This window comes from Argentina silus (assembly GCF_951799395.1).
Source record: "Argentina silus genome assembly, chromosome: X".
Lineage (NCBI taxonomy): Eukaryota > Metazoa > Chordata > Actinopteri > Argentiniformes > Argentinidae > Argentina > Argentina silus.
In genome coordinates, this window is record NC_139653.1 from 16,470,840 (window position 1) to 16,489,317 (window position 18,478).

The window sequence follows — 18,478 nt, forward strand, 5'->3', positions numbered from 1 at the left end:
TTGTGTCTTGGTTTGGGTAAGTTATTATTTACAACAGTATCATTTGAAAGGTATCCATTGAAAAGGTTGTATCCTAATAAATGGCATTAATAAATCCATATCCAAGAATACACTTTATTGAAAAGGTAAAAAATCGCAGGTAAAAAGCTACTGAATGTATGCCTGAGTTATGTCTGTCAAAAAGTGTGCACATTTGTAACAATTACACCATAGACAAGAACAGTATCTACATGGTGAGTTTGAAAGACTGTCTGCCTGACTGGGCATACACATTGAATTAACACACTGTACCTATTGTAACAACTACTGTGGATCCAGGTTGGACGGGAAATTACTATCTGGTAGAAAAGTTACAGAAAATAGCAAAACCTTTTCTAAACAAAAGTGAGCACCACAAAATCATGGTAAATAACAAAATCCCATACAACTCCTTACATCAACTTTAATTTACCTGTGGTAAAGGCATCTAATAGCTTGCCCCTGTCACCAAATCTTCAATATTCCACCCAAATCCACAGATATGAGTACAATATGTACATGTATTGATTGCTTTTAATACTCTTTGTTGAATCAGGTGATTTGTTCAATACTGCTCATATTAGGTAGAAGCATCGATTAATTGTTTTTGCAAATAGTTTTATTCATCTCATTGCATCAGAGTACTGAATACAAACATTTCATCATCTTGAGTATTGACCTTGTATGGGAGTCCATTGACATCCTCTTGGTTGCTTTTGCAGCTTCAGTGTTCAGGTCTATACATGCTCACTCCTCTTTCATGTATCGGGCAAGTCTAGTTCTCCTCCTCGAAACAGCTAGTAACAGAGATAATAGGCTGATCATCAGAGAACACAATCCCAATTGACATGAATACATCAATACAATCTAACCCCTTTTATGTTTCAATCATGAAGGAATCATTTGTTGGAATTATGAAGGAATCGTTTGTTACCTTGGGTTCTTCTGCCAAGTACTCGTCTAACTGTTCCCTCTGTAATGACAAATGCAAACTCCAGTCACTACAGAAGCCTTATTAACACAAACAAGATATAAAATAAATAATTTTGATGAGGCAATGACCTTGGATTGCTTTGGTGATTTTGTCAGGGTCTGTGTCAATGAACTGAGTGTTCCCCTCGATAGTGGCGATGTGGGAGAAGTCCGCCCCTGAGGAGGAAGGATTAGTTAGCCACACTTGTCGTTAAACTAATAATGATATTATAACAGCATAACATTCAGCAATCTCTAATTGTATAAAGTAGAGTGGTAGAGTGGAAGGGACATTACACTCCAAAATAAAAGTTTGTAACATGTTTTCAGACCTCAAATGTACCGGTACTCTAATTTGAGTCCCACGCCATCTGTTGTGTAGATCCAGCTATATACACGTTTGCTGTTTTCAATCCCAAACTAATGGAAAGATAAGTACTATATAATTTCCTGATCTTATTCTGTTATCTTTTCCATTCATTTGGGGTTGAGTCATATAGTTATATGCCGTGGGACATAGACTTATGTTGACATTAGACTACCTTTGAGGTCTGAAAGCACCTGACAAATTCAGATTTTGAAATGTCCCTTTAACATTGTGATTTAGGATGAAATGGCTTTTTCTTCGATATTTGTCAACTTTCATAAATTGACTCTTATGAGGACTGAGGGATTTACTGACCTTCATGTTCTATGTTGGAGGTGCTACTGCTGCCCACTGAGTACTGAGGACCTGTTGATGAGAGCATTCAAGTCTTTATTGAGATATTAGATTAAGTATGATTTTATCTATACATTTTTATGTCACTCTATCTTGCCTCCCTTAAGATCTTCAGACATAATGGATCAGAGTAAAACATTGTATGTGTGGTGTACCTGAGATTACTCTGGTGACTTTGGTGATAGATGGATCTCCAGCAATGACTCTTGTGACCTTGGTTATGGTAGGCTCACTCTGGATAACCCTGGTAACCTTGGTCACTTCTGGTACTTTAAAGAAAAAGAGGGCAACATGTTTACCAACAGCATCATAGAGAAAAACTAAATAACAGCAGGATTAAAAGGCAAACTGGAAAGATCATAAGCCATAGGACGAGCTTGAATACCCAATCGTATCCAGTAAAGACATTTGATGTCAGTGGTTATCTTTTCCTTGATTTATACATGTAGCAACTACTGCTTCCATACAAGCAAGATGAATACTGACCTGTCAGTTGCTCTAAAAGGAGTCATATGACTAGAAATATCATTTAATTCTAAATGTTGTCTAGCCTTTCATACAGCCTACATTTTCAGTGTAAAGTACTCCAGGCTTTTATGGAGATCCTGTCTCATTTGATTAATATTTAGATCCTGACTTTGGTGGGAAATAGTACATGCCTCAACAATTATAAGCAGTGTTCTGAAAAGATATAAAACAACACCAGGTGTCTGCTATATTACTGGCACGCCCTTTCTTGTAAGTGTGTAATAACCATAATGGTTTTTCATCTTGGATGTCAGTCATGAATCCCTGTCTCATAGAAAGCAAGGAGCCTCCCTATTTGTTGTGTGCCAACTTTTTCATCAACTCAGCATGTACATGTCTTCAACTCTTTCCAAGTGTGAGTGCAATGTATGATTTTTCAAATAAAGAAAGAAATATATTGAACAATCCTTTACTGTACCTTCCTGAATGACACGTGTGATGGTCCTCTCTTAATAACGACAGGAGACACAAAGCAGTTAGAAATTGTACAAAAACTGAGATGTTGCCAGCAGAAGTACAAATACTGTAGTTTCCAAAAAGGTACACATAGTGGACATCTAAAATTGTGACTTTTGTTGTACTTACTCATGAATGTGAGAGGAATTTCCTGATATTTGAATCCTGCCATGTACTGTGAACAGAAGGTAAAGGAAAGGGATTAGAAACACTATCTTATGTATGTTTTGTATACACCTTGTTCCACATAACTAAAATCCAGAGGGCAACACTGAGCATGCTTATTTGTTGCCTGGGAGTAGTCTAAGCTGGAGAGATATCTGTCTCCATTATGTATTGATTACTGTATTTGCTTGAGGGTTTACATGGCAACTGTAGCCAGAGGTAATCTTGTAGCGAAGAATTTCAAGTATGTGCCTATATTGCAGGTTATGGATAATGACAGAAATTGTATCTTGGCAGCCCAGAGTTATCAAGAGGAAAATCAGTAAATAGAAGTGCCTGCCCTTGGTATGTGATTAATTATATGTTGGTATGCCCTGATACCTTGATCTGGATGTACTTTATGAGTCTCCTCAACAGCCCAAGGAATTCTTGGCTTCCAACAGGCTGATCTAGATAAAGTACAGGATGTTAGGCATTGGAAATAGCTCTCTTTCAATACATTAAATACATGGGGGGGGGGGGGGGGGGGCACAGGCAGAGCTTTGCAAACAAAGTAACTGACACTCTTACCTCCAGGATACAGAAGACTTGTGACAAAGTGAATGACTCCATTTGTGGCCATGATATCATGTTCAGGGACTGGAACAGTATTTACCTGCACACTGTTATTTGCCTGAAGGAAGGGATTCATCCATTGATGAATACATTGATGAAATAATTACAGACAAGAAAACCACACATTAAATTATTTATGAAACTGTTCACTGAGACTGTGCTTTAACTTACTCTGTCAACCTGTCTTTGCAGACAGTTTACATCATAATTGCAAATGATTTGTACATTTTCAAAACACCAATCACAGACAATGTTTTTGTTTTTGCAAAGCAATGTGTCACCATAGTTTGTCAGTATGCTGAATTACGTTTAGAAAGAGAAAAAGTATAATAAACATATATTGGGAAAGTTCCTCCACTAAACATCGATCACCAGTTGATCACTGTTATTTCCCAATTCCTCTTCTCCAAAACATGTTGAAGTGTTCCAAGTAATTTATATTTATATGTGTTAAATGTATATATTATAAATAATGTCTAATGTCATTATTTGTTTATTTTTAAGATAACAACGGGTTACAATTGGTAGCAATGCTTAATAGAACCAGCTGGATTTCCTGTAAATGCTTTCAAGCTTTTTGAGTACTTACAAACAGCACTCTGAGGTTGCTGCCTTGGAGAGACTTGAGGAGGTTGGTCACTCCTGTCTCCAGGCCTCCTCCAATGAAGACACCATTGCTGAAGTGATACAACAGGATGGTTCTGAGAGCATTGATGTCACCTGCTCATGAAACAAAGGAAAATAGAAATTAGACAAATAACACATACTATGTGTATTAATATGTCATCCCTCACAATTATTGTTTAACAAATGTCCTTTAATATTACAACTTTTAGGATAAACATGTTCTGTAGCTCTGATTATTTTAGAGAGACAAAGACAGACAATCTGAGACACTAACCTGTCAACATTGCTAAATCCTGATCACTCAAGCCAGCAAAGGCATCATCACTGGGGGCAAACAGAGTGAAGTCTCCCTCCTGTTTCAGCAGGTCAGTCAAGCCAGCAGCCTCCATCAGGGATAAAAAGATCCTGCAACCAAGGTGAAGCAAATGGTTACCTCACTGTCAACTATAAGTATCTGTTCCATTTGCAACCACTTTAAAGGTTAGCTAAATCCATATGGCTTAATCATCTGTGTAAGGGTATGTTGTAATCAGTGATCTGCTGTTTGTTTTTTTCGATCAAAAACATTGTTTCACAGCTTACTTGAATCCTCCGTTTTCTGTCAGTATCTTGAACATGGTGGACTCAGCAGGTTTCATCAGAATCTTCATAAGGTGAAGGGCACCATTTGCCCCCTCCTTACTGCCTCTCACCAGACAGGCGTTCTCAATGCAGACAGCCTACAGACACAGCTCACAGTTTATGGCAACCTGATCTCATTGCCCATACGTAAGAAGGTTCAGATTGTTCATGTCTCAGAATACAACCTATGTTTACGTATGCTTAAGCACCAGTTCAGATAGGAGAAATGCACTCACAGTACGATAGACGAAGACCCTCAGGAACTTCCCTCCAATGGTCTCCAGGCGCTGACCATTGTACAGCTGGCCTAGAACTATCTTCTCCTTCAGAATGTGATTCTCCAGAATAACCTTGAGGAACCTCTGGTCCATTGACATGACCTCATCTGTGAAGGAAAGAGATTTCTTTCCCCGTGTCAAATCTTAAAGTGATATAAATGCGAGATTTTGATATCATCATATTATGCCATATTAATTCATTTTATAATGAAGTCAGTGAATTATCAACCTTATTACCTTCTTAGTAAATCAACTACTCTTTATGCACCCTGTGGACAGATTGATCATGGCACAATGTATTTCTTAACATATGGTAACTCCCATGAGATCGTAATGCCTTGCATACTGATCTCCTGCTAGGATAAAAATGGCTTCCTGTCAGAAAAGGATTATACCAACTATACTTACCGTGGAGGAAAGTCTAACTGCTGCTGAGCAATTTGAGATAAGCATACTGTTCAGTGCTGTATGTGGACCATGGACAATTCATGTTTTACGGTCGAAGAGAAAAATATACAGGACACATATACATATACATGTACATGTACCCCCGACACCAGGCAGCCTGGAGCATTATTTCCCCCCACTATTTTAAGGGCCAGTATATCTTGTATGTAAATATTAATGTATTCTGCTTCAATTAGTCACATATGCGTTACAAATTCTGGATTAAGGTACGAGACGTCTCGCTTGGCTCCTTGTGAGGTCTAGAATGTACCCTGGATAGTGGTAATGATATATTCTTAGGGTTTGCATGGCATAAAGTTTCAGCAATGTGGTATCCCAGTCATCATCCCTTAGGAGCCCCTTATATGTACAGATTATTGCTCACTTGTGAGTCAGCATGTCAGCAAGAAAAATATCAACTATTTTCCAGACCCAAGCTGAGTTTGTAGTACGCAGTGTATTTACCCACCTGTTGAGGGGAAGAGAGTGATGGATGTTCAGGGAGTAAGGTATGTGTGACTCACCAGTAAAGGCTGTGTTAAGAGGGGCCAGGAGAGTGTACTCTGCCTCTGGACTCATGGCAGCAGACAGACCCAGCTCAGACACCATGTCTCCGAAGGTGGACTGAGAAGTACTGACCAGCTCCATAACCTGCTTAGCTTAGAAGACAGAGGAAATAATGATTTTTCTAAAATCCTAACATAGGATTTCATATTATATATCTATGATTACAATGTTTGCTACTGTTGAACATATACTTCTATATTGTATATGAGATACATTCATGGGGCTAACCTGAGTCAGGCATGAGCACTTGGTCGATGAGGTGGATGACACCATTGGTGGTGACAATGTCCTTCTTCAGCACCATCTTGACACCGTTGACGGTGAGGCTGTCACCATCACAGCCAATTTCAATATTGTGACCCTCCAGGGTCTCGTAGGAGGCACCGGCCATGATGGCCTCAGAGCACTGGACAGAGTTCAGGAGGTGGAAATTCAGCAGGGCTGGAGGAGAAGCAAAGTGGCTTTTTAAATGGGATTTTAAGGGCTATGAGGATATTGGTTTCATTGTGTATGCTTTCATAAATTCTGGCACATCACTGGAATGTACAGTAGGGGCAAATCTATGCTACCTATTATGGATTAGATTTGGATGAATTGAATACACTTTTAATCACAACATGAGAGCAGGCCAGCCGCCTGCTAAAAATGAAGGTGCTATGCATGGGATTATATCATTACCAGTGCCACAGTACAGCATATGAAATAAGGCAACCTGGAGATCCTTTAGATCCCTTGGGTCCCTGTGAGGGGAGATTCATGACTGCGTTACTGCAATATTTGACTTTGTGTGAAGTGGTCTGTTCTCACAGTTTAGGGCAGGCTTGTGACTAATAAAAAGGTTATGGATTGCATGGCTGCCAATTCACCCTGCTCTCTCAGTGAAGCAGCTGCATCCTGCCTCTTGGCGTTTGGCACTATCTGAAATAATATTAATGTTAAGATGCTGTAATTATGCTAACGATTATTCAGATGGCACACATTCATTGCATCTACCAAGGCACCAACGTGTTCTGACTTGCTGAAGTATTTAAAATGAAGCGACATTTTCTAAAGTGTTTTGGAAATGTGAGAACATTCCATGCCACCCAGACATGAATTACAAAGTGACAGTAAAAGTTTAGATCGTAAACATGTCAAATAATCAAAAAGCTTTGACATCTTAAAGTTTTCGTTTCATTTTTCACTATTCATGGAGTTCATACATCTGAAAGTAGAGCTTATTTTTCAATACATGCTTGCACAACTGTGGTGAATTTGACAACTGTTTAATCATTCCAAATCCATCTGTTTTGAATAGGAAAAATGCTTACATGAAAAAACAGGGCCTTATAGTGTCTGAGTCCATCAAACATTCCAACCGGGAACCATTGAGTTACTTTTCCTGCACTTCATCTTATTAAACATATGTCCTCAGTTTGGATATCGCCTGGCATCAATGTAAAGTCTGAATGTTTCCCCTCAGCTGTTTAAAGTGTCTCATGCAAGCTTGACTGTATTTGTAATAGACATTCCAGAGAGGTGATAGAGCTCTGAACCTAGCCTATGGTTCACCTTGGAGGACACCCTTGTCGCTCATAAGTCTTTCCAGTACATCCTTGTCCAGCTTCTCAAAAGCCTCATTGGTGGGGGCAAACAGGGTGAAGTGTCCTGGCTCACCCAGCTTGTCCAGCAAGCCAGATGCAAGAGCCACAGCCTAAAAAGAAAGTTAGCATAAAACTCTACCATTATGCTATTTTGTAAATGCATAGAATAGAATAGAATCTATTGACTTTTTAATATGTTCCACTTACACTCAGAGATGTTAGGTCATCATCAACATCAATGACATCTTGGATTGTGTTCCCAACTGCAGTGACGACACGGTCAATGACATGCACCACACCGTTGGTGGCCACCTGGTTGCCATGAATGATCCTGGCACAGTTCACAGTGACCACCTGTACACAACACAACCTTCATCATTCACTGGAAATGACTGTACTGTACCTGCAAGATGCTAAGAAGTTAACAACCTTAATGGAACAAAAAGATAAAGTATGAGCATAATGAGACTTTACCCCATTGGAGTAATGGTTGATGTACAGGCCCAGGTCATTGTACATGGAGGTGACGGTCATGCCATTTCTCAGGTCTTTAGTTAAGAAACGTTTGTTAGCCATGTGGTAGTGGAGGGCGTTGTAGAGCTCAATGTTCACATTGCTGACCAATGCACTCCTCACTGTCTGTTAAATAGGGTAAACATATACAATAAGCATTTTTTTCTCCAGGAGAAAGAAATGACTATCCTAGTGTTCTTCCAGTGCCGACTCACCTCATCTAAAAGATCCCAGGCATCATTACTGGGGGCGAAAAAGGTGTATGATCCAGGTCCCTCAATCTCAGCTCTCAGTTTGGAGACGTCAGAATAATCCTGGGTTGAGGAGGCCTTCATCGGACCCAAAGTACCATATACATGGTCAATAGGGGCCACTGAGGAAAAGGTACGATAAGATACCATAATGATTACATTCATAATATACCTCTTCATCTCACAGTCAAAGTAAAACATAATTCCAAAAAAAAACATGGGCATGCGCAATATGTTGTGATGCCAAAATAGTTTGGCTAGTTGCGTGCTGCCTCATGAGTACACTATCACTTACAGTACAAACACAGTACATACCTGCAGGGCAACCACGCATTCCATCCAGCTTCATGTACCCTGGGCAGCACTCATATAGCACAGCCCTACAGGCAAAACAGAGAGATCATAAATGCTGGAGATCGATACAAAGTAAATGAACGCCACATTAAATCAGTGTTGGTGAACATCCCAATACAACAGTGTAAAGTATATTATTATGGAGACATCTTTTTAGCTTTCAGCTGAATTAATGAGTGAATTGACATTAATGGTCCCATGTTTCCACATGGTACTCATTATCTCTTTCATTACCCAAACAGACCATGTGGTCCAAGGGTTTGGGCCAAAAACCCAGTGGAAATGCTGCCTCCAGGATTATGTTGCCATTACATTAGGGGATATAAACTACTAATAATCTTGTCTTTGAAGCTAAACAATTAGTTTAGACCATGATTTAGGTTTGGTTATTCTCTAAAACGTTATTTTCTGGTATTGAAATTTTCTGGCATTTGGTCAGAAATCCCTGTACCACGAAGAGTTTAATAGGCTGTATGGAAACAGACTATCAATGCAATTAGAAATATCAAAACATACTATTGGGGATAGTCTAACATAAATCTACAAAATAACCTGATGTTTTTAGAATTGGTTAGTTAGACATGTAGCCTGATGTTTTTAGAACTGGTTAGCTAGACATGTATGAGGTAACCTTCCAACTCATAAAGAAGAACATGGCTGGACACAATAACCATAAATCAGTCTGAGCATGAAGACGGGGAAATTCAACCTACAGCTGCTGAAGAATACATTACTGAGCAAGTCGGAGCAAGTGTCATGTAGTGAATTGCAGCACATTGAAGACCTGATTTATATACTTTGAGAAAATCTAGGGCCTCGCATCTCACCTACATTTCAGTCCTGGCAATCATCAGATACACAGTATGCAACAAGAAACCCCCCACAGTAATATGCTCACACATAACCATTGGAAGTAACAATACCACATGGGCATCAAGTTGGCATAAGTTTAGAGAGAGAGTTAATTATAGCAGAGACCTTCCACCACTGTTGTTTTTATAGAGAGAAACCTCCATAGAAGGACACTTGAGCTACCTATTTTCATTTCTGAGCTCAACACTTTATAAAGCATGACTCATTAAAAGTGAACAAATATGCATTAATTTCTGCTGGTTCAGGGTATTTCAGAGGCATTCACAGGTAGTGAAACAGCAAGTACTTGAATGCCTTATTATGGCCTTGGGCAAGGCTTACAGTATGTTAGTGATCTGTCTGGGTATACTCTGGGAGATACTCTGTATTTCTTAAGCACCATGAATTGAACATACACTGTGCGACAAATTAGCATTTGCTGAGGGCATGAAAGTGTTTTAACATGGAGGTCAATGGAAACCAAAATAGTTTTTTAACCACTACTGCTCTTACACCTTTCAAGCTATTCACACCAATCCAACTGTAAAATGTGCTAAAAAAAAATCTAAATCATCAACCCTGATGAAAGCTCTCTGATACTTATTAAACTTTTTAAACTATTAAGCTTATTGTAACTCCAAAAACTCTCATCTGGTTAACGTGAGCTCCTTTGTTATCTATTGTCTGTCTATCTATCTATCTATCTATCTATCTATCTATCTATCTATCTATCTAACCTCTCATCTATCTGTTTATACAGTATGCTACGCTCTGACCATCTTTTATCCATTGGTCCATCCTACTATCTCACTTTCTTTCAATTACACAGCAAATCTATCTATCTAGTGTCTAAACCATCATTAAAAAACTAAATTTGACAACGTTTCTTCTGTAACTTATTTTTCTAGTTCATCTGAATTCGGGTGTTCAAAGCTATCATCCACAGCTCATGCTTCAGGGGACAGACACACCGCAGATGGGAACAGGCTTGCTACCGAAGCTTGCTGTCTGAGCAGAGGCTCCCAGGTCATGGCTGGCTGCCACTCTCTCCCCACATTGCTCTCTCTTACGCACAGAGGAAACCCAGACTCCCTTTTTTGCCACGGTGCTGGAAACTTCTGTTTGCTCAGCATCTACAAGGGTCCTACTGAAGATATATGTAACCCAGCCAAATATATACAGTAGTAATGGCATACAGCCTTCCGTAATTATTGGGACAGTGAAGCATTCTTTCTTCTTTTGGCTTTATACTCCAATGGTTTGGATTTGACATCAAACACATACTGTACTCTGAGGTTAAAGTATGGATTCTCAGCTTTTATTTGAGGGTATTTGTGTACATTTTGATTTCCCCATTTAGAAACGACAACACTTTTTATACATAGTCCCTATTTCATGGCAAGTATTAGGACAATTGGCTGACAGGTGTTTTTGGTTAGCCAGGTGTGTTCTGTCACATAATTTGTGCAGGAATAAGAGAGCTGCCAATGTGTAGTCTTGATTCTAGGCTTTGTGTTTGCCTTTGGAGTCTGCTAATGGTGTCTATAAACATGAGGACTAAAGAGGTGTCACTGAAAGTCAAGGAAGCCATTACAGTACAAGGCTGAAAAACAAATCAACAGTTTGGAACATCAATATTTTTTTTTTTTAAAAGCACCAGTAAGCTCAGCAATCTAAAAGGTCCAAGGAAGACCTCTACAGTGGACGACTGAAAAAATGCTCCCCAAGGCATGAATGTGTCAGAGACTACCATCCACAGAATACATCACCAGCTGAACTACAGAGGTTACACTCCAAGGAGTTAGCCCAAAAAAGGACGGTCAGGTTAGAGTTTGCTATAAAATACCTAAAAAAGCCTGCAGAGTTTGGAAAAAAGATCTCGTGGACCAATAAGACAAATATTATCATGTACCAGAGTCATTGTGTACAGAAACACTTAGCCTTTTCTAAATTCTTAGGAACACGACTCCTCGCGTCATCTCCTCTGTCCACCACTTGTGTCCTACTGAAAACGCATTGGAGGTGAAGATCTAGGTTCCTCCCATACACATTCTCATCCAATGTTTTTTGAGGACAAAGCAAATGTAAGATGGAGAAGAGGACGTAAGGAGTCCTGTTACTATTAATTCAGAAAACGTTCTTGTCTACTTGAGTACAAGCAAATCCCTCCAAACTAAATGGATGGAGCTTCATCACACAGTAAGACAATGACTCCAAACATATTGCCATAGCAACTAGAGAGTGGAACATCTCCAGATTTAAATTCCAATTGAACATGCATTTAATTTGCTGAAGAGGACACTTAAGGCAAAAAGACATCAAAACAGACAACAACTGAACATGGCTGCAGTACAGGCCTAGCAAAGCATCACCAGAAAACATACCCAGCATCTGGTCAATAGGTTGCAGATTTTGTGCAGTTATTGCATGTAAAGGATTGTCGACCAAATGCTAAACATGAGTGCTTAATTTGGACATATGAATCTGTCCCAATACTTTTCATGTCCTGAAATAGGGCCACTATGTATAAAAGTGTTGTAATTTCTAAATGGTGAAACCAATATGTACCTTCAAATAAAACTGGAGAACACTTTAACTTCATAATAATTGTTTGATTTCAAATTCAAAAACATTTGCAGTATAGAGCCAAAAGAAGAGAAAATGCTTCACTATACCAACAATTATGGAGGGCACTGCAGGTCAAATGGAGAAAATCCTGTTCTTTCCAATAAAAAAACATTACTAATCAGGGACCCTATCATTATAGAGACACACAGTGCAGTTCTGTAGCAGCAGCACAACCATATTTTCCATAGCTCTGCGGAGTGTACATGCACTCATCAAACCCTGTTCTGTGTGCTCGGCATGACTTAAATGTTTTGATTGATTTCATATTATATATGACAGAAAAATAACCCAAACATTCCTTCTCAAACAGATAACATGTTATACTGCCATTCATTGCTGAGTGCAAAGCATGCCCAACATAGAACAGTATTCAGCTTCAAGGGGTGTACAACACAATCACAAATCAAAAGTAGAGTTCCCTCTGCGGAACTGCTGATGAGAAAACTAGGCATGGCTTGGTTCCATATGTAAGCAAGAAGACGCTGAGAGAGCTGGAACAATGAGAGACAGATCCTCTGAGGTTACTCAGTGTGTCTGAGCCGCTCTGTTTCATGTGAGGACTCTGTGGGCAGCCTCTGTGCTCAACACGTTTCCACTTTTCCGCCCATAAATATGCTTGACATTTTCTGGCCTAGAATCAGTGGTTCTCCCTTGTGGCATCCAAGAATGACCACGCTCACCAAATCATAATAGCCTGACCTTATATTGTAATGAATCAGGTTTTTACAGTATGTTCCATGCAAGAGTGGAGGCTTTAGGAATAATCTTGATTTTGATAAAACATTATCCTCTCTCTGCTACTCTCTCATGGTTTTCTTTGTTTCCTTTTTTCCTGTTCTCTTTACACTGAATGAAGAGGGTACAGCAACAGGCACCATTATACTTGAGCAAAACAGTCCCAAGAAGTAAGAAAAGTTGTCAATAACCATAATATTTCTTATAGACAGGATGAGACATGATCCAATGGGAGTCTAAAATACTGCACCTAGAGATTTCATGGTGTGAAATCAATTTTCACACTGTTACTTAAACTAAAATCATAATGTGGAATATTCTGAGTTGTATGGTATTTATTTGCACGTCAGCACTGTTTTTCTCAATAAAAATGTGGCCCAATGAGTGAAAGAAGATGACAAAGACTTGTGACTGGTACTAATCAGTGAAGGTGATCTAAACTGTACATGCAACATACCATAGGTAAAAAAAAGTGTATAATAAGAAATTCATATTGTCCTTGTAAAACATCTATACATTTAAACTGAGCTCCAAGTTAGGAGATCGGTGCTTTCCATGCACGTCGTTGTGGATCTAGAGATCATTGTGTCTTGGGGCTTTTAACTTAGAGTACAGTATGCTTTTTAGAGTTGAAGAGTGTCATGTCCTTTTTCGAAAAAAGGAGCCATAAAATTACACGTACGCTTTCTTTCCACAGATGGCCCCTTGGTACCAATTACGGCAAGTGCTGAAGTACTTCTTCTTGGTCCCCATGACTTGCTGGAGAGCACAGACATTTGGTCTGATATGCACCAAGGGTATAAAGGAGAAAGCATAAAATGATGTTAAGTTGGACAGGCAAAAGTATTTTGCTTGCAATTTAACATGTAATGAATATTTACATTTCCTTTTTTATGAACAAATCTGAAACATGATGCAATATAGTTGAACAATTCATTGAGTAAAATAATCAATTCAGCCTTAACATCCATGTCGCAACAAGTGCTGTCATAATTATTTTACTTTCATAAATTCTCATTTTAAAAACTGTTTCACTTTCTTGTGCAATTCAAGCACAGCATTCATAAATACTAATACTAATAATAATACAAAAATAATAATAATAATAATAATAATATTACAAATAATACTGTTTCTTACCCCTCCTTTCTGGCCCTGATGCGACTGTGGGTCACTATTTTGTCATAAGCCGAGGAGTCAGCCCTGTCAAAGGCAGACAGCACAAACAGTGCAAAGGCAGCTGCAAAAAGGAGCTTCATCCTTACTTCCTCAGCTGGCCCCACTGAACACAGAAATGAGAGCAGGCTCCTAGAGAGGGAGTTTATATACCACTAGTCTCACCACGCTTGGAGTATTAAAGAATATCAGACTCAACCCTAGATCACCAGGAAGGAACCTCTCCATGACCACATTTCTTCTCAGCACAAATGCTGTGGGCTGTCACATGCAACTGTTTGTGAAAAATATATTGTCGTAGGATTATTTGTCTAGTAATTATTGAATAATTGAATTAGCATGAAAGCACAATAATTTGATATATTTGCTCCCACTACAGATTATGTTGTGGCCATAGCTCTATTCTATAGTATTCAGAATCAATAGCAAAAACGTGAGATTGTATTCAGATTTAGATTATTACTTTAACTTTACAGATGTGATCACACATTGTACCTATGCCATGAAAACACATATGTGGCCATTCTATCTGATGGAAATATGACACAGACAGGTTATTTGGTATAGGCAGACAGGTAAGTCACCTTTGTAAACCCACCAGTAGGAGCTGTAAGTCATTTTTACAGAAGCTGTGCTCCAGGTTTAGAAGCAGACAAACACAGACCAGATGGATATGCTTAAGATTTGATAGCCCTCCAGCTATGTATCTGTGGTAATCTTAATTATTTGGCCACCAAAAAAAACCTTTTCACACAAACTTTGAAGCAATGTTGTGCTGGCAAAAAAGTTGTAACAGTATGTAGTGTGCCCCACCTAGTGGTGGGTGGGAGTTTGACCTCATGGACAAGCCAATGCATGAAGTTGAGGCCTAACAGATTGGTTAGACAAGAATGAATCAGCACTGGTAGAACTATTTGGCATAACATATTCTGGTCTTGATTAAAACAATTTTATTTTCCTTCAACATTAGGTAACTAACAGATTTCTAAACAAACTAATAATAAATTTCTAGTTTTCAGATATGGTACAACTCAAGGCATGTGGTTATCTATGCATTCGCTATAGTAAATATGTGTTACAAGCTACACACTGACACAGATATACAGTGCCTTCGGAAAGTATTCAGAGCCCTTCACTTTTTCCACATTTTGTTGTGTTATAGATTCAATTTAAAATGGATTACATTAAAATAATTTGCCATCAATCCAGACACAATACCCCAGAATGACAAAGCGAAAACACGTTTTTCTAAAATTTCAGTAAATTTATTAAATTTGAAATACAAAAATACCTCATGTACATAAGTGTTCAGACCCTTTGCTATGACACTCTTAAAATTAGCTAAAATGCAAAAATGTCATCAACAAATCACTCAATAAGTTGAATTGAGTCCATCTTAAGAGTGACCACCATGCAGTTGGCTGGTTGATGACCGCCAGCATAGTGGCCAGCCCATGGGATGGAGGTAACCATGTGATGAAGTCCAGGAACAAACGGGACCCGGGCCGGTCTGGGGCTTGGGCTGGAAGCCAGTCTGGGGCTCGGGCTGGGTACTGGTCTGGGGCGCCAGTCTGGGGCTCGAGCTGGAAGCCGTTCTGGAGCTTGTAACCAGACCGTGCGTTACTATAAGGGCTGTGTGGGCCAAAACCACCCTTGCTGTGGTAGCCGGTTTGTGGCTAGGGCTTGGGCTGGAAGCCCTCTGGCCCAGGAAAATAGTGTGTCATGTTGCATTAACCAGGGGTACCCCAGTGTAAGGGGGTTCTCGGGAGTAGTGATCACCAGGAAGCTGAGCGTCTCTGAGGGGTTCTGCCAAACCTGCAGTTGGATGGGTTTGGTCAGGGATTCTACCTGGCTTGAACCGATGGGGCGTCCGTCGAGGGCTTATATCTGCAGAGGGAAGGGACATTGTTGTGTGGTGTAGGACCGAGGAGCATAGAGGAGACCAGACAAGGGAATGCAGTTGAAAGGTAAATAGGCCAATTTACTGATAATCCACAGGAACATACAAAGGAAACACTAGAGACTAAAAAAAACTAGGAATACTCGAGACAGAGGAACAAAATATCTAAACTGGAGAAGGCTCGAGAAGCACAACGTAGGCAATTCCAAGCTAAGCCAAAGGAACAACAGAAAAACACACTTCTTATAAGGAAGGGTCCTTCCACGGAACCGTGACAACTGTATTCTTACTACTGAGTGTATTGATCTGGCATCACCTCTGCGTATGTATCCATCAGCATATGATGTTGATCAATACCCAACCATGTGTTTTAAATATGAGCATGAAGGTAATGCTTTCCTGGCCAACTAACTCTGTCCATGTGAACATAAATGAGGAAGAAACTCATGTAAAGGGCTAGAGTAACTCTGTGATTTAGTACATTAGTATAGACAATGGATTTGGTATATTACCAATTAGGTCACTATGGTAATACTGTCTTAACAAATGCTCCCCAAACCCCCAAACCCCCATACACACACACACACACACACACACACACACACACACACACACACACACACACAGGTATATCTCATTTAGACAGTTCAATTACGACTTGCTATATTATAACAAAGAATGCAGTCCACAGAGCTAGCTAACATGCTGCTCATCACTAACCATCAGCATCAACAGTGTGTCTGCTAGGTGAGTTACATCCAGTCAATGATACTCCGCATAAGCAATCAATCAGAGATACAGTGGCTTCGGAAAGTGTTCGTACCTACATTTTTTTGTCTGTTATTTTCTCTTAACTTAAACATAATATAACTGTGTCAACTAGGACATTTGATTAGACAGCCCTTTGTCTACAGCAACATAGGGTTTATTCTGCCCTGAAACATTTTCTCAGGTTGTTGTTTTCTTCTCTTCTAAGTGTCTCTGTACCTGAGTGGAGCTTTTACCTCTCTTCTTCTCAAAGAGAGTTTGTGGTGATGCTGGCTGTGGAGATCGTTGGTTCACAGGTGGAGGCTGTGTGCTGGCCTCACTGGTAAACTGGGTGACTCTTTCATCAAGCTGGTGCTGTCTGGGCCTTTCATGGGAAGATGATTGGGGTACAGCCTTAAGGTGTCACTTGTTTATACGAGTGATTGAACAACATAGGTAGGATCTCATCTCTTTTCTCCACCCAGCTTACACTCTGTCTTAGATGTAGTTCAGGAAAGGGTTGTGTTAAGAATTAATTTTAACCCCTCTGAGTGTGCCTTTGGTCTTCTATAAACATTTATCTGGGTCATGAGTCAGTCCCCAATATGGCCTCCAAAACATGGTCTTTGTTTCGTCTAAGCCTACATGCTGTTGTAAATTCATTGCCTATCACCCAAAACAATAGATGGTCCGCACCAAGGACAAAGTCAAATAAACCATGTGTTCTGCTCTGAAAAAGTTAGTTATGCTAAGGTTTCACTCCGGAATCAATTCTGTTTAATAAAAGCCTCAATATTTGACTGCCCAAAACTCTTGATCGTCTCTTCTCCTTTTTCTGGACCCCAACAGAGTGTTTCCTATTGTAAAGGTACTGTTAAGCTTGTTTGCCTTTTTGGTCCTTTTGTTTCACTGCAATGGCACATCATGGCTGATGTGTTTTGGTTGTAGTTTCTCATCAAACATTTCATTTTATTACTTTATTACAAATATTATAATTCAGACTTTATTTGATAGGGTCCTCTGCTTACCAACTCTCACAAAATCAACTGTACTCACCGTTTCAGACAATGCTGGCCAGTCAGCAGGATTGATAGGTGCTGCTTTTGTGGACTTACTTTCTGCAGGCTGTGTTTCAGTGGAAGTAGATGGGGTGGGTGGAGGTAGTGTTGTACGTAAACATAGGGCTGGTGTTATGATTAGTGTCCTTTCACTTGCAGGCAAAGCAAGAAATAAATGCATATAGTTACAGTGGGGGAAATAATTATTTGATCCCCTGCTGATTTTGTTAGTTTGCCCGATTACAAAGAAATTAGCGGTCTATAATTTTTATGGTACTTTTATTTTAACAAATAGAGACAGAATATCAACAAAGAAGTCCAGATAAAATTATATTATTATTATATTATTATATAAAGTTATAAATTCATTTGCATTTGATCGAAGGAAATAAGTATTTCATCCCCAAGCAAAACATGACTTCGTTCTTGGTGGAGAAACCCTTGTTGGCAAGCACAGAAGTCAGACGTTTCTTGTAGTTGGTCACCAGGTTTGCACACATCTCAGGAGGAATTTTGGTCCACTCCTCTTTACAGATCCTCTCCAAATCCTGAAGGTTTCAAGGCTTTTGCTTGGCAACTCGAAGCTTCAGCTCCCTCCACAAATTTTCTATATTCACCTGCAAGTCCATTTAGTTATTGGTAATACAAGTGCAATTGTAATATGCA

At 39.5% G+C, this 18,478-nt stretch overlaps 1 protein-coding gene across 1 annotated transcript; it reads right to left on the minus strand.

Moving 5' to 3' along the window:
• Positions 1-709: 709 nt before the first annotated feature.
• postnb (periostin, osteoblast specific factor b) lies at positions 710-14,190 on the minus strand (the record flags this gene model as incomplete). The annotated part of the gene is made up of 22 exons (XM_083694495.1): positions 710-815; positions 953-991; positions 1,081-1,167; positions 1,673-1,723; positions 1,867-1,980; positions 2,658-2,687; positions 2,825-2,870; positions 3,242-3,309; positions 3,431-3,533; positions 4,065-4,195; positions 4,377-4,507; positions 4,685-4,821; positions 4,960-5,108; positions 5,973-6,107; positions 6,244-6,456; positions 7,567-7,708; positions 7,806-7,952; positions 8,073-8,237; positions 8,327-8,484; positions 8,678-8,742; positions 13,614-13,712; positions 14,072-14,190. 22 exons carry the CDS (start codon positions 14,188-14,190, stop codon positions 766-768), a joined length of 2,379 nt encoding a protein of 792 aa, XP_083550621.1. The 3' UTR covers positions 710-765.
• Between the last annotated feature and the right edge of the window lie 4,288 nt (positions 14,191-18,478).